The following is a 22,850-nucleotide window of genomic DNA, read 5'->3' as shown; positions in this document are numbered from 1 at the left end:
TTATCGCCACTCGTTTCGAATTTCCTATTTTTCGCACTTGTATCGTAATGTACTATTATACCACTTGTACTAGATGTTCAGTTCTATGTTCCATCAGATATAAACATATAAATATTGCCGGAATGACGGAGTCATGTAATTATTTTATTCTATTTAAATTATTATTATAAGGATTTGAAGTTGAAGTGCCATCGGATATAATTCTGGAAAAAATCTAGTTCTTTATAAAATAAATTAAAATTAAAAGTTAATACGTGGATATATCCATTTATTTCACATGTGAAATGTATTTATAAGATTCTCATGTGTTCCAAAAATTACGTTTTAAGATCCTATTATCATCTGGGTATTCACGTTTTTTTTTTCAGTGGCTTGTTACGAATTATATACGTGATACGATTTTGTATATCTACTGATATGTGGGATATTTTAATTTTCGGGGAATTCGGCGAAATTATTTATATGTAGGTAAATATTGTGCATTTAAAATTAAATGTATAGGCTTGCAGAATTGCGGATTGGTATTTAAGTGGTAATATGTCTTTACAGTACATATGGGGCTACTTTATAGCACTAGTGCGAGAAGTAGCATATTACGTTACTGTGTCGAACATTTAAAGGGCCATATGTACTGTAAAACGTTGTACGATACATGTGCGAATAGGTAATTCGCAACTCGTGTCGATTTAAAACACTCCATTCGGTCGTGTTTTAATTTATCGCCACTCGTTTCGAATTTCCTATTTTTCGCACTTGTATCGTAATGTACTATTACATGTTACTATTAAAAACATTTCTTGAAAATAAGTAAAATTGTTGTAATTTGTGTTTAAATTGTGTTGTTTCGAAGGGTTATCCGTAGGTAAACTGATTGTCAAAGAAAACCGCAAATATTCGCAGCTAGGGTCATCATCATCATCAGTGCGAATTCGGTAGCGGGATAATTCCAAACACGAGCTAATAGACAATTTAAGGTTAGTTTGCAATTGACACTTAATTTTCAACCATTTGATTTTCTAACAACAAACAAAAGATGGCAATATTTAAAGTTGTACTATTAACGTTATGATTATAAAAAGAAAAATCACAATCTATAAAAACGATCTGTTGCTCTAATGAATTAATGAATGAAAATCTTAATTTCAGGCAACTAGTGGCCCATCATACCTTACCATACCTTAAATCTAGCATACATATTATAAAAATATACTAAATATATTTTAAAACAACATTACAAATCACATTATGGTTGCGATGCATTACGCAACCCCAGGGAGCCGGCCTCGAAACTTGACACCCTTCGGCCACAATACAGTACTCTGGTAAAAATGCTCATATGCGGAATGTATCACAGTCGGATATCTGCCCTGTTAACAGTAAATGCAGTAATCACATTTGAAAACGCATGCAATTGTTTATCTTGTTCTCTTTTAATAAATTCTTTATTTAAACGATGTTGCTCATGCAAGTACTGCATTTACTGTTAGCAGGGCAGATTTGGCCGCACTGACTTATAATAATCATAGCGCATTTTCATATGGAAATATTGATGCCTTTGTTCAACGATAGTCGCCATCTATAAAATGTCATTTTATTATAATTAACGTGGAACCGGTGTTTGCCAAATAACAAAGCCTGTGGCATTTTTATATCATCAGAATCGGGTGTGCGGTTCTGAGTAAGAAAATTGAATAAAAAAAATAAGTTAAAAAAAAAACAATAAAGTCGAGTTTAAATGGTTGCAAATAATTCTACATTTCAGTGTATGAAATTAAAAGAAGTGCGAGTGAAGTTTAAAATGCACCAAAGACAATGGAACTTTGAATGTTGGATTGACTTATAAATTATACGAATTGTGTAAAATACTTAGGTGGTGTTTATTTAGTTTTGTTTTTTGTGAAAACTTGAGAGGTTGGATATTAATTCAAAGTTCTTTTTGATGGAGGTCTGTACTATACTTAGAGTTGGTAAGAACTCGAGTTTTTAAGTCTAAATTTGAAGAACTCCAGTCATTATTACGCGACTGCGCTCTTAAAAAACTTTTGAGTTCCAGAGTCTAGACCTTTATTGAGTTTATTAAGTGCAACTTAAAAGGACTCGAGTCTTCGAATAAAGACTTGAAGAAGAAGAAGCGCTGGTGGCCTAGCGGTAAGAGCGTGCGACTTGCAATCCGGAGGTCGCGGGTTCAAACCCCGGCTCGTACCAATGAGTTTTCAGAACTTATGTACGAAATATCATTTGATATTTAACACTCGCTTTTCGGTGAAGGAAAACATCTTGAGGAAACCGGACTAATCCTAACAAGGCCTAGTTTACCCTCTGGGTTGGAAGGTCAGATGGCAGTCGCTTTCTTAAAAAACTAGTGCCTACGCCAAATCTTGGGATTAGTTGTCAAGCGGACCCCAGGCTCCCATGAGCCGTGGCAAAATGCCGGGACAACGCGAGGAAGAAGAAGAGTTTGAAAAACTGAGTCGAGTCTTACAGCAGAAGACTCAAAGACTTGAGTCTTAACCAACACTGACGACACTGTTCACTTATATTTTATTTTAACTAAGATGTCTTGATTTAATGTGTTTACTTTATTATTTCCTGTACATTCTCTTAAATCATGACAATAATAACCATTTTAGCACTTATCTGCACCTCGTGATTAATTGGTTTTAATTTATTATAACTACACTAGCTAGGATTTTATTTTTGTTATTGCAATTTTAACTTGTCAACTTAATTTCTAACATTTGCATGTACTATTTTATAACTCCCCTAATAGGGAGGCCATAAAAGTCAAAGTAATATTGTACAATATTATTTGTTCACTCTGTAATTTAGTTTTCATTTGTTTTAATAGTAAGTTAGCTATAAATATGTACTGTGTATTTTATTAGGTTATTCAATATTTAATTTTCTATACAATCTTCCATAGCAGAAACTATATTAACATAAAAAATAAATAAATAGAAATAAATACATGTAAAATGGGGTGAGTTTAAGAGAAAAATAAAGTCACTTTGATATACTTTAAACTGTTATAAATAATAATAACTTTCGTGACACTTTATTCTCACTTGTTCTATTTTATTTATGTCTATTACTGTTTGTGTGTTTATGAATAAAACAAATTCTATTCTATTCTAAACTATTTTCTACGACCGATGATAATAATAATAATTTTCACATTATAAACCGTAATTATAAATCACCCTGGACTTAAAATTCACCCCATTTTTCGGTAGTAACAATAATGCATTTGGGTGTGTGCTTATATATTATTGAGGTGTGAAGTGTGTAAATTGGAATGTGTGCAAATCCATAAGTGCTAACCGATGTACATTATTTCAGGTTTCAAAGTGGTCAAGTTCTTTTTGCATTTATATATAAAATTATATTAATTATATGTAAGTGTGATGGCAATGAAGCCGTTATTGCATTTTCTGTAGTTGAAACGTGAGTATGTACTTGAAACGTATTTGTACAATGTTTTCTAGTTAATACTTATGTAGTATATTGAAGTTTTTCGATTTCATGTTGATGTAGATTTGGGTGCGAACTATAAATCTATTTTTATTAATAATAATATGGTAACTATTATTTAATTTGTGAGTACATTGTAACGAAATGTTTTAGACTAATGGTAATCTGTTATGTTAATATTCTAACTAGAGACAGGTAAATGATAATGAACTCCATATAATATTGTCTGCCAGAATAGTTTTTTCCTAGATATGTCATTTACCTCTGCTTATGTTACTAAGGCATCAAGTGAACTGAATGACAAATATTGAAACGTCTGTAATTTAAGCGGGTTTTAAGATCAATATTAGGAAAATTCTGATTATGGCAATGAGACTATTAAAAGTACGTCATATACAACTTTGTATGGATAACAGTCCTTATTAATTACAGGTCTTAATTTTAACATAAATACAGTATTGTCGATAGTGCTCGTCGCTCACTCGACTCGCTCGACATTCAATGTTTTTCACAGTGTTGTCATAAAGAGAAAATATTGGCAATAGTACAATTTTTCAATAAATAAACTATGTCAAAAATTATTAATGTCTGTTTATTACTGAAACAACATAGCACAATTATTTTTACTATACCCGCTAGGAAAGGCGCTTTTGATTGTTCAAAAACGAATGGGCAAGTTGTATTTTATCCACATGTGGGGCAAAGTAATCTGACGCTTTTGAGTTGTTTCCAAAGAGTAAGTATATAAAAAAAAAAAATTAAATATTATAGGACATTATTACACAAATTGACTAAGTCCCACAGTAAGCTCAATAAGGCTTGTGTTGAGGGTACTTAGACAACGATATATATAATATATAAATATTTATAAATACTAAAATACATAGAAAACACCCATGACTCAGGAACAAATATCCATGCTCATCACACGAATAAATGCCCTTACCAGGATTTGAACCCGGGACCATCGGCTTCGTAGGCAGGGTCACTAGGCCAGACCGGTCGTCAAATATAGGTATAGGTTGTTTCCTGATGTTGGCTGGTGGAATTGACTTTTAAATGATGATTTTGAATGATAAATATTTAATGACGTTAGTTTGGTTTGATTTTGTTTGATTGTTGAAGTTGATATATTCGTAAAAAAATTTGAATTTGCCGAAAGCACGAAAAAAGTACCACTTCCGGTTACAAAAAAGTGAAATTTGCGTCATCGGATACAAAGATGACCAGTCTCATAGACAGGCAACCGATGGAAATTTGTATGTAGCCTTAGAAACCACGACTCGTCTGCCAACTACTGTATGGCCGGAAGTGCGTCTGCAGGTAGGAAAAAAGTAGAATTTACGTCACCTGATACAAAGATGAGACTGGGGCATTTAAAGGATTGTAAGGGGATGCCCGGCAAACGCACTTTCGGCCGTTTGGGAGCTGACAGATGAGTATTTTCTGAATCTACATAAAATAGCTATATGTTGCCACAAGTCTCATCTTCGCCCGTGCTGAAATTGCCTGCCGAAAAACGACCTTGAAGTTTTAAAGTTAGACTCGAATGTTCGACTCGATATCGCGTTCGTGGGACTCATGGGTTTAATACGTTTAGCGCCACATGCTCCAGCCGAGGTTAGCCACTAACCCGGGTACAAATTAACACTGGGTTAGCGGTTAACCCCGGGTTAGTGGCTAACCTTGGCTGGCGCAAGTGGCCCTTAGAGTCTGACCAAGCTAACTGCTGGGTATTTGCAATGACAAAGTGTGGCACTGTCATGAATAATGTAAAATTTCTATGAAAATAAGACGTATATAATGACAGTTCCTCACGTCTAATTATTAAAGTCCGACCGAGAACGCTTTTTTTGTCTCGGCCGAGAACGAGACCGAGATTCAGTGGAATTCTCGGCCGAGACTGACCGAGAGCTCTGTCGGACCTTATTAAGACGCGGACTTGCGTTTCACCCTTACGTCGTTACTCTGCAACTGATTCGCACTAAACGGACCTACTATTATGCATCCAGCTTTACCATGCGAACGGCTAAGGAGTGGAATTCACTTCCTGCAAATCTATTCCCAGTCCACTATGACTTGGATCTTTTTAAATTGAAAGTGAATAGACATCTTTTAGGTAAGCATGTTCCATTCTAGACTGCATCGGCTCTTACCATCAGGCGAGATTGAGGTCAAATGCTTACCGTTTTCAAATTAAAAAAAAAACTAATGAATATTCCAGGGTAGAAGAACCTTATGAAAAATAAAAAAGTCAATTTAATTCAATGTACATTTTATTTTACGCTCCAAAAGAACTTCTTGATTTCGTAGCAATATTTTGTATTTCATTTTTCTTGTCATTTAAAAAGTCAATCAACTCTTCAAGTTCGGGACTAATAATTGCTAGCACATTGAATTCGTATATTTTTTTGTCAAGCGCATAATAATGTATTAATGTAGCTTCAGGGGCATATGCGGATGGTTTTACTTCTAAAGTTCCTTTACTTTTCTCTGCAGTCCTATCAGCGTTCAGCAAGTATATAACATCATCTATAATAGCAAAAACACCATCGTCCTGAGCAAACATTGGTCGTATCAGTTTGATACTATTTCGACTTGGTATACCTTCAATTTTCTGGACACCACCATGGTTAAGGTTACACAAGTACAAGTCTTTCTTACTATCATAATAATACAAATTACTATTATAATCAATGGCAATTTCTCTAACATCTTTAATATTAACTTTATTTTTCTTTTTTCCTTCGTCAGCGACAGAGAACACTTCATGGTCGTTTGTTAGAAAATATATGATGCCTGTTTTATTATCAGCTTCTATTTGGATTATATTATCAACGAGAGTTCCGTACTTATTAGTTTTTCCATTTGTATCGTCATAAACATAAATACCATCAGATGCACCAAAATATACCTTCGTACTATCATCATTCAACGCTGTAGCGTCTCTTCCGTTATCTAATAATTTAGAAGCGTTACCATTTTTAAGAACGTATAAACCTTGATCCTTTCTTTCGCCTTTATCATTTACATCAGCTTCAACAAAGAATACTGTTATATCATTATTGTATCTCTCTTCGTCATCGTCTTCGAAGTTAATTTTGTTGAGAGGTACGATAATGTTGACGATATCGTGCTGTCCAGTATATTTGACGTTGGTTTCGAGGAAGAAGTTTTCGGTTATTATTAGTGTATCTTCACCAGCAGTAGAGTTCGTAGTGGTAGCTTGGGCTTCTTCAGTGGCTATAGGCGAGGCTGTTATTGTGGTAGCCACTAGAAACAGTGGCAGGATCGAGAGAAGCTTCATGATTCTGAAATGGAAAAGTGGTGAGTTGCAAGTTCGATTTTTGTATAAAGGATTGCTTGTCCTATCAGATACTATTTGTTACTAGTTGATTAAAAATTGTTTGAAAATTGAATGGAACAAAACAAATGCAACTCTGTTCCAATAGAATAATAATAATATAATATTTCGGTATTTTATCCCATAACCCAGTGTTTAGTCCATAGCTTTCAACCAATAGCCCAGTTCATTTTGGATTCCATCAACTCTCAAATAGTCCTTACACCCTGGCGGGTGCTGCCTCTGCGTGCGTCCCATAACACGGGCAAGGGCAACATCCGCTCGGAGTACCCCTTACATTTCATTAAAGTGTCAAAGGGGACTCTACGTGTTGGCTTCGGCTCCGCGCACGCCTCCCAAAGGTCCGGAACACCATTGTTCCATGATGGGAAATACATAATATAATAATTCATATACGTCCCACTGCTGGGCACAGGCCTCCTCCCATGTGCGAGAGGGCTTGGGCTATAGTCCCCACGCTAGCCCAATGCGGATTGAGGACTTCACATACAACTTTTGATTTTCTTCGCAGATGTATACAGGTTTCCTCACGATGTTTTCCTTCACCGAAAAGCTAGTTCTAAATATCAAATGATATTGCGTACATAAGTTCCGAAAAACTCATAGGTACGTGCCAGGATATGAATCCGCGACCTCCGGATTGAAAGTCGGGTGTCATATCCACTCCGCCACCATCGCTTCATAAATATTGACTTAATGATAAATATTAATTAGGGATTTAGAATTGCATTAAAAATACAAAAAAAAAACATATTTTAAAAACGTAAGAAATCGTTCATTACATTTAAGATATGTTAAAAATTAAAAAGCATGAGGCCACATTTTAAGTAGTAGTGAAATCAACAAACAGCTAGAAGTTCACGTAAGGTGAGGCCAAGTTGATAGTGAGATAATATCTCATATTATGACTATATAAACATTAGGCATAGAATGACCATAAACAATACTTAAGGCCCCGTGTTCAGGTTCTCTCACTCTCACTGGGCGGAAGCGAGAGCGAGACGGCTGTGGATGCCCGGAATCGCGGATGTCATATTTAGTTAGTTCTAACAAACAAAAAATCTTATTCCATGAGTACGAAGAAGTCAGGTCGCCTAGCCAACGTACAAATCGCTTACGTTCTTTAGCGATCGAAACGTACCTAACTGTTACTGTCACACTAATATGGAAGAGTGATAAAGAGACAAAGCGTTTCGTTGTCGAAGTGATAGCTTTTGTCTCCTTGGTTTCGAATCAATGAAGTTGTTAAAGAAACGACGCAAGATATTCATATTTCTTGGCAACTGTAATATGATCTAAAAAAGCGCTACAAAAAAAAATGCTGGATGAACACCAGCAACTTAACAATACTTATACACCGTTGTGTGTTATGTTTTTATGTGAATTTCGTTAACTTCGGGGTGAGTACGTATAAGGAAACGAAATGGCATAGTCTATTTTCAACTAAAGGTTTTATAAAATATAAAAGTAATTAAATGTTGCATACGGGTATAGCGTTGTTGTAACACACTAACACAGGCATTATATTAAACTAAAAAACATAGCAGTCAGCGTATCATTCCTGTTAGAAAAATACTATACACTAACAAGGTACGGAAAGTTCTAAAAGTTGGAAAAGTTTTAGAAGATTTCAGGAAAAATAAACAATATTTAACAGGGCCGGATTTAGGGGAGGGCAACCGGGGCTACTGCCCCGGGCCTCCACAAAAGAGGGCCCCCCCCACAATAGAGAATTCGGTAAATTTACCATTTTATTTGGAAAAAATTTGGGGCCTCCACTCCTTTATTGCCCGAGGCCTCCAGACCTCTAAATCCGGCATTGAACTTTAAAGTAGTTTTCATTTTTGGAAATCAATAATTTCGTCCCCTGTACAAAAATATGAGACGATTCACTAATTATTATAGAAGGAAATTTTGTAACATTGGGAAATTTCCGACGGCGTAACACTAATTAGGTATGAGTCCTAGAAGCATTGTCCTACCTTCTTTATCAGCTGGATAAAATAAGACACTTGTACACAATACGGCTTTTAAAAATGCAGTAACGACCGAGAGAGAGTAAATAAGTATAAAGCTATTTATTAAATAATTAAAACTTACCAAGTGTGTGTTTCCCTCAGCTAGCCGGTACCCACTAACAGACAGATTAGCTAATGTCAACGCATCTGCATATAGTTAACTTGACCCCATAATGGGGGGCAGAGGCCAGATAAACGTCTATCTTTCGTAATAAACATATGTTAACGTTATATACCTTATTATGGTGGAGTAAGGTTGAAAGTTGGTATTAAAGGGTTTCCTGCACATTGCCAAGCATATCGAGTAGGAAAATCTGTAAACAATAGGGTGGTAACTATTCTGTTAATTAGGTATTTGGTTAGGGGATGTATTTAAATGAAATTACCCAATAGGTAGTCGTAGCCACACAAAACTCAATTATGAGTTTGACTGTGGGGTCATAATGATGTCCGGATGTTCTACTCTACAGGTCGCATTTCTTAACTAATTCTCGTGAATTTTTTTGAGCAGGCTCGGTAGGTACATAGATAAAATTTTATTGTCGTTTCGTTATTAACACGCTTTTATTAGGTCGACCTGTATGTAACTATGTATTGGAATCTAAGGTAACTAATTTAACCATCTTCCAAGGATCATAGCGTCATGAAAATTAGCAGCTGTATGTAGTTCTGATGACAATACAATAATATGGTACTGTCGAACTGATCTGATGATGGAGCCGGAATATATGAACTGGAATTTCATGATGGAACATCATATCATAGCTGTGTTTGGATTTGTTAGAAAAGTCTTGTAATGAACTTTGACCACGATTAGGATTCAAGGTCTGATGATGAAGCCGGAAGATAGGCACTGGCATTCCATGATGAAATATCGTATCATAGTCGTGTTTGCACTTGTGAGAAAGGTCACGTAATGGACTTTGAACATGATCAGGTTTCAAGGTTGTAACAAACCTATGTTTTTACGTGAATTTATAAAAGCGTGTTTTCTAGTGTTTTTTGACCTATTTATTTATTATTAAAATAAATTCAAAATTGTGGAAGTGGCTTAATGGACGTAAGCACTAGTAGAGTCATGGCACTTAAGCCTATCGTGAGGTCTACGGCTCACAGGGCCACTACTTTTACTTTTCCCAAATATGTAACATGGGTGGAAAGCAGAAGCCAACACTTATAGACCCGTCAATTCAACCACTTGAGTAGGCACAGTCCAAATATTTAATTTGTGACCCATTTCGTACCACGAACATCATCCACCATCCATCATCGGTCATTTCGACCTCGTCACAGTGACAAACAACATGAAAGTCGCTAGAGACCTCATACTATTGTCACTGTGATAAGGTACGAAATGAGTCACAAATTAAATCTTTTGACTGTACCATGGATCAAAAATGCCTGACATTTATATACAGACTAGCTTCTGTCCGCGACTTTGTCTGCGTGAGATGACGACGATGGTGCCTATTGCTAAAAATTATCCAATTTTTTTCTAGGTTCTAAGACTGTCTCCATCTGCATACCAAATTTCGGTTACCCCGATAATTTCCTACTTATTAAATTAAATAATGTTAATAAGTTATATCGTTTATAATGAATTTAAGTACACAAATATTAATCTTTTTAATATTTATATTTATGAATATTTTTCTTTCTTACACGTCTTTTACAAAAAGCCATTAAAAATTAAAACTACAATCATTGAACAAAAATGGAAGGTATTATTTTCAAAATATTTTCCTTTATCTTTAATGCAAACATGCTAATAATTTTAACAATGTGTCGCATTAAAAGTATACAATTATGTGAGCAACGAGGGTTCTCTACTCTAGTTTTTTTTGCTATGTAAGGATTCAGGCGATGTTAGAGTCATCAGAGAAAAACAGGCCAGCTAAAGGATTTTAAATCAATACAAAAAATAGTAGTATATTTCATCCGCACCATAACGATGAGTCTTTCGACAACCCATTCATTAAAAGATTGCGACGTTCTAATGGAACTTATCCAAACCAAAGCTCTATAAATTATACACCTTAAATTGATAATAGAACTCCATCTTTAAGCATAATATTTTTTAGGCATAGGTATTACAATGAAACAACTAAAAATTTTGAATAATTTATTAAAATGTAAATCGAGTGGGCACTGCAAGTAACTCTGATATTTTTATTATTTTATTAGCGTCTCTTCTATGTATCTTTTTGCGTCCAAACGCTTTGCTTGTACAAAAATTGTGAATATCTGATGGAATTTAATCTTATTGATGTCACTTTAAATATGATATGACTTTGCATAAACGGCGATTATTAGAAATTTAAGATGTTAACAAATTCCTACAAACTTTAGCAATATTAAGTAGTACAGAATTACTGAAAGTTGCTAAAAGCCTTCGAAATATTCTTTGTGCTGTTTCATAATAACGAAGAGATTAAATTCATACAGTTTCTTGTCTTTAGCGTAAAATTGGATCATAGTTGGTTGCGGTCCGAAGGCAGTCAGTTCTACTTCCAGGCTGACTTTAGTTTTTGGTCTGAGTTCTCTAGTAATTGTAGCATCTGGCTTGACAACGTATATTGTCTTATCTACAAGCAAAACCGAACCTTTTTCCATGCCGTTTAGGGGTGCAATTAGCGTGAGTTTATCAATTTGAGACGGTAAACCTACTACTTTCTTAGGTTCAGTGTTATCTGCATCATTAAATACATACACATTCTTATTAGAATCAAGGTAATACATGTTTCCTTCATAACCGAATACTAAAGCTTGGACATCTTTGACGAGTGCTACTTTAACACTATTAGTTGCTTCATTATTAAGCTTGAACACTTCATGGTTTGCAGTTAAATAGTAAACAGTATTTGTCACATTGCTATGCGCTAATTGAATAATATTGTCAGTAACAGTGCCATGTTTTGCAGCACTTTTATCAGCTTCATTATATTTGTAAATGCCATCATTAGCTCCGAAATAAATTACATTTTCACTAGTAGCTACGGCGTCTCTGCCATTGTCTAGTACTTTAGTGGCTTTACCATCTTTGAAAACGTATAATCCTTTATATTTTTGTTCATTGTTATTAATATCGGCTTCTACAAAGAATATTATATTTGGCCCATCATTTTGGAAGTTGAACTTGTTGAAGGGAATGTATATTTTGACGATGTCGTGTTCGCTGGTGTAGGTGACGTATTCCTCTTTGAAGAAGTTTTCTGTGACGATGACGGTTCCAATTTCACTAGCTGCTGCAAAGCACGCTAGAAGGAGGCAGGATATAAATGGTAGGATCTTCATTTGGTAGCCTGAAATAGAAGTCAAAAGTTGATTTCGAACCAAAGAAGTGTTGCGTAATTTAAGAGTAAATACAGTACAATAATTAGGTACTTTTTAATAAAACATTGTGGACATTATAACAAATAAATATTTGGGGACAATCTTACTTACACATATCAATCTAGCCCAAAACTAAGCAAAACTTGTACTATGGGTAGTAGCCGACGATTTACATTCATAAATAGATACTTAAATACATAGATCCGTTACTCAAGAACAAATATTCGTGACAAACACAGAAATAAATGCCCTAATCGTGATTCGAACCCGGGATACAGCCTCATATAGAGAGTCACTTACTACCGACTAGGCTGGGAGAACGTTAAAAAAAGTAGAAATTGACCTAGAGCAAATGTTAACAGTAAAATTTAAAAATAAATACTTAGTAAAATTAAAATATAATTAAATTAAATAATTTAATAAGGCGTATTTTTTTTTAATATATTTTTACTCCGGAATAGTACCACACCACCATCGGCCACATAAATGAATTCGGCACCCCCATTTGTATTTGAATTGTAGATGTCAAGATAAAGTTGAGAGCCAATAAAAAAATTACATCAAAATTCTTGATGGCTCCACTTCTTGTATCCATCATTGGATCTTAAAGACCAATCCTGCCAAAGGAAATCGTTGGTCCACGAAACGGCGTATTTTATCAGCTGCAATGGCGACTACTATGCCCATCATACTAAACTTCTTCAACAATAACTTATTTTAATCAGTCGTACGATTTGATCTACTTACACTTTATTTAAATTTATTATTAAATTAAATAAGTATACATTTAATGCTACAACTAATTTTTTTTAATTCAAACAACTTATATAAGTAATTCTCAGAGACTGTCTACATAAGGTACTTATAATATTGTTGCGCAAAATCTAGACTCACCGGTGCGTGTAGTGTACAGTTGTTTGTAAGATTATAAAATGAATTGGCTGATTTCTGTAAATATCAGTGCACATATTATGACTGCCTTTAGTGCCATTTGACCTCACGTAATCTTAAAAAAAACATGCCTAATCCTTGGCACTTGTAGGCAAAAAGTAAAGTACCTACCTCTTGTATTGTACTAGCGACCGGCCCAGGCCGCGTAGCCAACGTGCATATCGTTCACGCTCCGTGGCGAACGAAACGCAACTTTCACAGTCGCACTAATATGGAAGAGTGATAGAGAGAGATAGCTATGATACGCTACAGAGCGTGTACGATTGTAACGTTGGCTACGCGGCCAGGCTTTGCACGGGTAATAGAACAAATTATATACCTAAACCTTCCTCGAGAATCGGCTATACATCAATCCAAAACAGTCAGTATGGAGATGTCAGAAACTATGAGATGTACTACTTTGAGAATCCGTCTATCGATAGGACAGGTGAAAAGCGCATGAAAATCCATTTTAAGCGCAACTCCAGCGCTTGTACTTGATGTACTTCCCGATATCGGGCCCAAAATCAGTCCCGATTTCAGGCCTGATAATCGTTTTCCATTTCACAGAATATCAGCACATCGTTAACAATATTTCAAATGTAAAAAAAAAATTGTCTCTACGTGCCAAAATTTTCAATATTTGATATTTTTGCATATGAACCATTTGTTTACATTTCCAATATTGTAAACGATGTGCTGATATTTGAATTAAAAATTGAATTGAAAACATTTATTTCATGTAACTGTGACACATACATTTTGTTATTTGGTGAAACGGAATAATATTCTTGCTCGGGCCCGAAATCTCGTCTTGGCGGGGCCACGGCCGTGCCCCCAGATAGGTATGATAAACTTATCTACATTTTGAAAAAAAAAAATTTTACCTATGTCTGAAACCTCACCCGTTCAATGTTGTAAGGCGGCCGGTACACTTGTAAGTTTTACTTACGTAAGTATAGGGACACAGCTATACTATAGAGTGAGAGATGAATATCATTATCTCATTCTAACAAATAGCTTTGTCCTTACTTACGTAAGTAAAACTTACAAGTGTATCTCAAGCCTAAGTTCATAGTTTCCTCCTCCAAAGGTTGTCTGGAAGAGATCGCTTCCTAACGTTTTTTAACTGTATGGTGCACAATAAAGAATATTTATTTACTTACTTGCCTTCTCATTCTTTTTTTTTCTTCTTTTTTTTCTTTTTCAGAAACCATTGGTGTTACTTACTTTTATACCTGATATAATAAAATTTATGATTTTAGCTATTTATCAATCACCTGTAGCTGAGCAATAAGCTTAGCTGCTTCCAAATCGGTGGGTTCGAAGTGTTCGGACCCCGGCACATACTAAAAATGGTTCTTGTACATGTTGCAGGTAATGCACAACTTGAGGCGCGGGCTATATGCCGCAACAAATAACACTACTCATCATAGTGGGTGTACAGTTGTCTGCCTGCCCGTGAATAAGGTTGAGAGCTCAACGAGGGTGCAATGTGTTAGGGTCGGCAACGTGCATGTAACATCTCTGGAGTTGTAGGCGTCCATAGGCTACGGTGATCGCTTGCCATCAGATGGACCGTACGCTTGTTTGCCACCGACTTATATATATTTACAAAATATATGCGCGAATATGAACAACATGCTCAAGTTACATGCACCAGTTTTACGACTGTGCTTATCTGTATTTATTCGTGTGATGAGCACAGATATTTGTTCCTGAGTCATGGGTGTTTTCTATGTATTTAAGTATTTATATGTATTATATTTATCATTGTCTGAGTACCCACAACACAAGCCTTCTTGGGCCTACTGGGTGGCTTAGTCAATTTGTGTAAGAATGTCCAATATATATGTATTTAAAAGTACCTTGTACTGATATAATCCTTATCAAGCACATCCCATAACTGTTTAACAGTTTTTTTGAAGCCATAATTAGGTATGAAAGTAATTATGGGATTCAAGTTGATTAATAACTAATAAATGATTTAACAAAGGACTGTCGATCCCATAGTCAACCTGATTCTACAGTTTTGTTGGGTGGCATTTAGTGTAATAAAAGTAAATAATAAAATAATTACAGATTTACTAACGAAATACAGTTTACTGTTACACCTGTAGACAATCTTTAATTCACAAAAACATGTATTGTTCAATATTAATGGTTATGATTCTCAGAGAAAACTCCGGGAGCCCCCATTTGCATCAAAAGACCCATGACGTCTATTTCATATAGTTTCTTGTTTTGAGCGTAAAATTGATGACAGGTTGGTTTAGGTTCGTAGGCAGTTGGTTGTCCTTCCACTCTGGATTTAGTAATGCTAGCGGTGGCGTCAGGTTTGATCAAGTACACAACATTATTTAGAAGCAAATTCGCGCCTTCTTCCATACCCAATAACGGAGAAAATAGCGCGATGCTATCAATCTTAGCCGGCAAACCTTCAATTTTCCTAGGTGCGACGTTGTTTTCATGATCATAGACGTAGACATCCTTTTTAGAATCGTAGTAATATGCTTTTCTATCGAAACCAAAAACTAAAGATTGCACATCTTTGAGTTGAGATACTTTTTCGCTAGAAGTAGCTTCAGCGTTAAGCTTAAACACTTCATGATTTGAAGTTACATAGTAAATGGAATCTGTAAAATTATAGAACGCTAATTGTACAATGTTATCAGTGACGGAGCCATGTTTTTCAGCCTTGTTAGCAGCTTCATTGTACTTATAAATACCATCACTAGCCCCGAAGTAAATTACGTTTTCGTTGTTAGCGACGGCATCTCTGCCGTTGTCGAGCAGTTTAGTAACTGTGCCATTGTTGTACACATACAGTCCTTGCTCTGTTTGTTTTCCGTTGCTGATATCAGCTTCAACAATGAAGAGTTGACGTGGGTGCGCGGGTGCCTCTTCACTGCTGCTGCTGTCGCCATGAACAGTAGTCCATTCTGACCAAAAGTCGTGTTTGGGAAACTGGTTCAGGGGAGCGAAAATTTTGACAATATCATGCTTGGAAGTGTAGATGACATATTCTTCTTTGAGGAAGTTGTTGATGATGAGGGTGTCAGGGGCCTTGGACTCTTTGGAGTCGCTGGGGGCGGCGAAGCAGCACCCGACTAGGAGACAGATGAATGGAAGGATCCTCATTTTGTATCCTGCAAATAAACGACTACGTATTAGTCTTTCGGAAGTTATTTTATAACATATTAGTGTGGAAAATTAGCCTCACATGATCACATGGTATGCTTATCTCCCAAATAATGATTCTTCCACTAACCATTGTAACTGCGATCATATCCAGCGTACAGATGTTATTAAGTACCTAGGCTTATTAGTAGATGAAAAACTAGATTTTAAACATCATATTCATCTCGTTGATAAAATTAGGAAATCCATTTTCATTTTCAAAAAGCTTCGCAAATTGGCTTGTATCAACAGCTTGATACAAATTGTATATACTGCGCTATGCCAATCACTGATTAGCACCTAAGACGACGATGCTGGAACTCGAAAGAGTTCTAACTGTTCGTCAACTGTTTCTGCATAAAACAGTTATGCTTACGCATATTTCGTCCAAATACATGACTTGTTACAATCCGTAAAAGCGTATATTTAATTTACCGGTACCAAAAGTACCATCCGCTTTTGCTAAACGTTTCGGGGACTACATAAAGGCGGCAACCTACAACGCTATTCTTAAGCATTGTGATTTAAGAGGCAGCTGTGTAAATGAGGTTAAAAATACTACATTTAAATTACTTCAATCGCTAAATTACACAGAGACAGAAGCTATTTTACAAAGTGTCACTTAATTGTAATTTTACCTAGTTCTTAATTTGAGTTTTAAGTATTAAACGTTAAGTTTTAAATTTATTATGTGAGTACTTAACGTAATTCAGCTATACAGGGGTAACTGGTTCCCCGCGATACAGGTGCAACCTAGTGCGGGGGCCCCTGGCAACTATGTCTGTAATGGTCTGTAACACTTATTAGAAAATAAACTATTCTTATTATTATTCTTATCTTAAATAATGGACAAATAATATAAATTATTATTGATATATTTACTAGTACCTATAACCCTTCAAGAAATTGAATTTTTGAGTATTGCTCCCAAAAACTTCGGAATAGACGTGAAAATGTTAATACTTTATGAACACGTGCCTCTTTCAAACGGTTTAGCGTTCTAAGCTGATAATTTTCAATGCTTAAGTATAAAAAACCGGCCAAGAGCATGTCGGGCCACGCTCAGTGTAGGGTTCCGTAGTTACTCTTTCGTCACAATAAGCTAAACTGGAGCTTAAAGTGTAGTAAATGGTACCTTTCACCCGAGTTAAACAAATAGGCAAATTTGCATAATCAGTACCTAATTAAAGTAAGTCTTTTTACTATGAAGGGAAAACTTTTTGCGATAACTCAAAAACAGCTAAACTGATCATGTCCGCTATAGTTTTCATTTAATGTATTTCTTAAGTTCTACTTTCACGATTTTTTTCATATTTTTTGGACCTATGGTTCAAAAGTTAGAGGGGGGGGGACACATTTTTTTTTTCTTTCGGAGCGATTATCTCCGAATATATTCACTTTATCAAAAAATGTTTCTTGAAAACCCCTATTAGTTTTGAAAGACCTTTCTAACGATATCCCACACTCTAGGGTTGAAACGAAAAAAAAAAATTCACCCCCACTTTACGTGTAGGGGAGGTACCCTAAAAAAAAAAAAATTTTTAGATTTTATTGTACGACTTTGTCGGCTTTATTGATTTATATATCTATGCCAAATTTCAGCTTTCTAGCACTAACGACCACGGAGCAAAGCCTCGGACAGACAGACAGACAGACAGACAGACAGACAGACAGACAGACAGACAGACGGACATGGCGAAACTATAAGGGTTCCGTTTTATGCCATTTGGCTACGGAACCCTAAAAAAAGACTGTAGGTATATTTATCTGTAATTAAAAACAATATATTTTTATTTATTTCAATGCTGTGTGGATATAGTTCTCATCTGGCGATGTTTTTATATTTTCTTTCATCATGCCTTTTATAGCATTGGATGGACATAGAAAAAAATATACAAGACACGTATTTTTTTGCTTTTCAATGTAAAGATGAAGGAGAATTATACTTAAAAACAGATTGAGCGTCAGCCTTGAGTAAAAAAATAATGTTAATGTTTTAGTGACGTAAAAAAATATACAAATTAAATTAAAATATCAAGTGTAGAAATAGAAACAGAAGAAATTATTGCAGACATTAGGACCTTACAGTAATATAAGTATAGTATAGTATTATAGTTGCTTTTAATATTTATGCAGGGAAAACTGCGATATTAATTTTATAATTTAACATAACAAATTTTCAGGTAATTTGTTACTTAAAAACAGTGAGGAAAATGGTATTTTGCTCATGACATTCAAGGGACCTTTATATTCGAATGTCATTTCTATGAGCGAGGGGGAGGGGGAATACAAGTTCGAAATATTTGGATTCTATTCGTCATTACCAAAAAGAAAGAGACAAAAAAGTTCAAACGTAATTAGTTAATAAAAAAGGGAATATTTGACAAAAAACACCATATTTTATTGTACAATTCAAACAATGAACTTAAAAAAATACAAATATTATTACGCAAAATTAATAAATCTACTTTTAACGATCTCTACTTATACTTGACAAATAGTAGTATCCACAATTCGGACCGTAACTTACAAAAATTTTTTTTATAAAAGAAAGCTGTCGATTGAACTGTCAATTGATGTTCAATAATTATATATTCTTTCATTATGTTTTATTGCGTTAATTACACTAATTATTAGAATCCCTTAAAGAAAACATGAGTGAAATAGTGATGAAGAAGGATTAAAAAATTTCAAGTTGTATTTATTTTTACCTTCCAAATATGTTCTCACTGCTGATGTGAAAAGTTTTGTGTACAACACGAGATAAAAGTTTTTTTTATTTGTTATTCGTCTATTTTTAAAGTTATATGTCCTCGCTTACAGTACGGGCGGCCTACAACTCTGTTTACTTTGTTTATATTTATTATTTTAATGAATATTGATTACTATTATCGTGTGGTATATATAAGTATATAAAATATTTACTGAATATATGTATAAGTATGTTCTGTTCATGTATTTTGATTTTTTTAGTGTGCTTGTTATTTTAATGATAAATTTTTCGAACGATGTTTTTGTTACTTCTTTTTCTATTATTTTAGATATTAGAGATCAAAGTTATTTACATCTAGTGCGCTTTTGAGTCCCTTACTACGCTCAAGATTCTAAATCAGATATTATAGAATCTTACTCAAAATAAGCACTCGAAGAATTATCAAACTTTGCTCTCTTGTTGTACAAATAACTATTATAGATTTATTCATTCGTGTTTCCGTTAAAATCTCTCGGGTCTTTCGATACGGTTTTGCGTCTAGGGATACAGATTCAACAAAAAGTGGCCGGGCCGTTTTGAAAACATTAATGTAATGTAGAACGCCTGTTGGAACCCATTCAATACATTATTTTATTCTTATATTTTTTTATTAAAATTTAAAAAAGGAATTAGGCAACTTACCCGTTCAGCCCAGCACGATACAATGAACAATTGATTCTTGCAGTGACCACCTAACATGTTCACGTGACATTTTAACCTTTTATCTTAAGCGATGTTTTTAATCGGACAATTGAGAATAGGTACCTATTTATGGTTATGTAACTAAAACATTTCATTATCACGAGTTTATATAAGCCTTGGCATCTGTAAAATAAAAACCCTTTTATAAACTTCTTAGTAATACTGTAACTTCTTTAGTACCTATGTAATTATATTTTACTTTAAAAATTCTTATTATAAGATAATATTACCAATAAAAAGAAAAAATAAAACACAAAAAAATGAAATAAAATAATACAATAATTTAAAATAATGAAATAATATAATAATATGATATAATATAATGAAATGAAATGAAATAAGTACATTATTTTTTTCAGGATTCCATACCCAAAGGGTAAAACGGGACCCTATTACTATGACTCCGCTGTCCGTCCGTCTATCTGTCTGTCTGTCACTAGGCTGTAAGTCATAAACCGTGATAGTTAGACAGTCGAAATTTTGACAGATGATGTATTTCTGTGGCCGCTATAATAACACATACTAAAAACTTGATTAATATAAATATTAAAGGGGGCTCCCATACAACAAACGTGTTTTTTGTCGTTTTTATATTTATATAAAGGTACGGAACCCTTTGCGCGAGTCCGACTCGCACTTGGCTGGTTTTTTAAGGCAACAAAGGCCTATGAAAAATATAAACATGTTTTGCTAATATTGTTTTGGCAACATAATGACATGCCTGCTCGTGCTCTGTTACGATTTCTGATAAGGCATAGGAATAAAACCAGCAGAAACCAGATAAGCATTTAATTTAAAGAAATATAAGTTCCTATTTATATGGGAAATAGTTTAATTTCTTGTATGTGTAAGTTAGGGTTACTGACCGAATTTTTAGTCATATATTTTTTTTTTCTCTATACAGGGCATAGCCGAGGTTCGAACCCACGTTTTTGACCACCACAATACGCACAGGATTTAAATCCAATTGATACGAAACGAACGAAAAAGGAACATTAAGGTGCAGTAGGTTCTGAAAACGGATTAAAAAAAAGTCGTAGCGCTTTTTCGAATCACAACACGGCTGTCATCAATTTAATTGGCAATTTTCTGGCATTTCGCAAGGGCTTGTATTGATCCGAATATCCTGAGTTTTTGACTTTCTCTCGATAAAAATCACGATCGTAGGGAACGTATCGATTACTTTTCTATTTATTTGAACGTAAAAAACGGCACGCACTTTCATCTCGCTCACCCACGCTCAGTGAGAGTGAGAGAACACGAACTTACTGCACCTTAAGTGGTATTGGGACTTTTGCAAAAAAAATAACTCACCTTTCCTGTCTTGGACTTTTTTCCTGCACTGTAAGTAACCTTCATCGTAATCTCTATCAGTGAAATCCGGATCTTAATTTCTATTGTCAACTTCCGTAGTTTTCCTACTCCAAAATAGTTTAACAGCATTTCCATCGTACGCGTACGTAGAACCCGCGTCAAGGTAAATCCACGCTTTCCGTGGTCTTCGTCTATGTTGAGACCACGTCTACCTACCGATAATTTCTTTGTCAATCCGTAGTTTTACGAACTATGATGCGTTGTATTATGCTCAATTTGATAACGCTCAGTAGAATTATAAAGTTATGAGGTAGTTAACGATACTGTATTTATATGAGAAACGAGGTTGATCTGCTATGTCGGATTTTAAACTGGAATCGCATATTTTTCTTGTTACAGTTAATGTCTTCATTAATATATGAGACTAATTAATTGTTTTGGTTATATTAACACTATTAATATTACCAAAATATTTTTGGTCTGCATTTAGCTAATGAGGTACTGATTAGCATTTATCAAATAAACGAAACTCGTAAGATTTAGAACAGGTTAATACCAAACAAACCAGTAAGTTCAAATTAGTTTATTTGACATTTAAAGTACCGTGAAACGATCCAATTATAGGGACCGTGCGCGTTGGAGGGTCTGCCATCTTGTGGCCTGAATCGGAACCATAAACATGTACATTTACACGTCAAGTGTTTTCTTGTGCATAGTAGGTTCTGCCATCTTGTGGGCTACATCGGAACAATAAACATCACATTTACGCCTCGCGCCAAAAATCTGACGGCTCCTGTGCTGCCTCCTACAGTTCATGCACGCTCCTTATAGTCCAGTGGCCTTACTACAAGTTTGACACTGATCTGACACTGACATATTCGCTAGTGCGTAATTTATTTTCTGTGCACAGAAAGATTGCATGCATCTTGCTCGTACTGGCATATTAGTGCGAGTGAGATGTACAGAAAGTAAGTTACGCAAACGTTACCGAATATCGTCGCTATACTTACTCAAACTCGTATCTGAGGGCCTACCGCGAACCACGTTTGACATGTTTTCTCTTTGTCGCACTTGTAAATTCGTACGTAAGTGTGACAGAGAGACAACACGAAGAACGAGGTTCGCGGTAGGCCCTCTGATATACGTATCTAATATATACATACGAGATAGTGTCGAATTTGTGGCAAGGTTACAGTACTTCAACTATACCGTAGTGGACTAGTGGTTGAATACTTACATATTTAGGTAAGGGTGCGTAGATAAGATGCCAATCGTTCATGCTCCGCAGCGTAGCGTAGTATCTATCACTCTTCGATATTAGTACACGAAAGAGACAGTTGCTTTTCGTTCGCTACAGAGCTTTGAAGATTGATATCTTGCCTACGCACCAAGGTCAGTTGGGGTGAGATACAGTTTGTTTTGGTCCGGGTAAAAGCAACAGTATAAAAATTACCTTACAAGTACCCATTTAACCTTATCAATGCCACTGTTATATTTGGTTTTGTCAGTTTTTCTTACATTTATGGAAATATTGTCAATTAAAACTACAAATTTCAAATGAGGGTCATCCCTAGAAGATATACCTAAATAGACTTGGAGCCTTTGGACTAAGGTAAGGTGGGATAAGAGAAATATACTTTATTTTGCTCGGGGTAAAAGAAACCGTATGAGGAAAGTCCTTCTACGTAGGTATTTTCAAGTCGATGTGATTTATGAATTCGGTTTATTTTTGATATTATCATTTTACTGATTTTTAATATATTTAAGTATCTCTTACTGTTTATTT

At 35.0% G+C, this 22,850-nt stretch overlaps 3 protein-coding genes across 4 annotated transcripts; all 3 read right to left on the bottom strand.

Moving 5' to 3' along the window:
• Positions 1-5,729: 5,729 nt before the first annotated feature.
• On the bottom strand, positions 5,730-9,015 carry LOC133530978 (uncharacterized). 2 transcript variants are annotated; one of them, XM_061869045.1, is made up of 2 exons: positions 8,936-9,015; positions 5,730-6,782 (listed from the first exon to the last, which is right to left on the bottom strand). In XM_061869045.1, the coding sequence occupies exon 2, from the start codon at positions 6,776-6,778 to the stop codon at positions 5,753-5,755; it is 1,026 nt and encodes a 341-aa protein (XP_061725029.1). In that variant the 5' UTR covers positions 6,779-6,782; positions 8,936-9,015; the 3' UTR covers positions 5,730-5,752. The 2 variants fall into 2 exon arrangements, with proteins under 2 accessions (XP_061725029.1, XP_061725030.1); XM_061869046.1 differs by lacking the exon at positions 8,936-9,015 and adding an exon at positions 8,818-8,910.
• Positions 9,016-10,962: 1,947 nt separating this feature from the next.
• Positions 10,963-13,218, bottom strand: LOC133530980 (uncharacterized). Its single transcript, XM_061869047.1, has 2 exons — positions 13,081-13,218; positions 10,963-12,155 (listed from the first exon to the last, which is right to left on the bottom strand). Exon 2 carries the CDS (start codon positions 12,145-12,147, stop codon positions 11,236-11,238), a length of 912 nt encoding a protein of 303 aa, XP_061725031.1. The 5' UTR covers positions 12,148-12,155; positions 13,081-13,218; the 3' UTR covers positions 10,963-11,235.
• Positions 13,219-15,184: 1,966 nt separating this feature from the next.
• On the bottom strand, positions 15,185-21,302 carry LOC133531190 (uncharacterized). Its single transcript, XM_061869323.1, has 3 exons — positions 21,065-21,302; positions 19,691-19,873; positions 15,185-16,265 (listed from the first exon to the last, which is right to left on the bottom strand). The coding sequence occupies exon 3, from the start codon at positions 16,255-16,257 to the stop codon at positions 15,274-15,276; it is 984 nt and encodes a 327-aa protein (XP_061725307.1). The 5' UTR covers positions 16,258-16,265; positions 19,691-19,873; positions 21,065-21,302; the 3' UTR covers positions 15,185-15,273.
• Positions 21,303-22,850: the final 1,548 nt, after the last annotated feature.

Source organism: Cydia pomonella, chromosome 24 (genome assembly GCF_033807575.1).
Source record: "Cydia pomonella isolate Wapato2018A chromosome 24, ilCydPomo1, whole genome shotgun sequence".
Lineage (NCBI taxonomy): Eukaryota > Metazoa > Arthropoda > Insecta > Lepidoptera > Tortricidae > Cydia > Cydia pomonella.
Note: the sequence above shows the minus strand (reverse complement) of the source record. Positions and strands in the feature narration are given on the sequence as shown.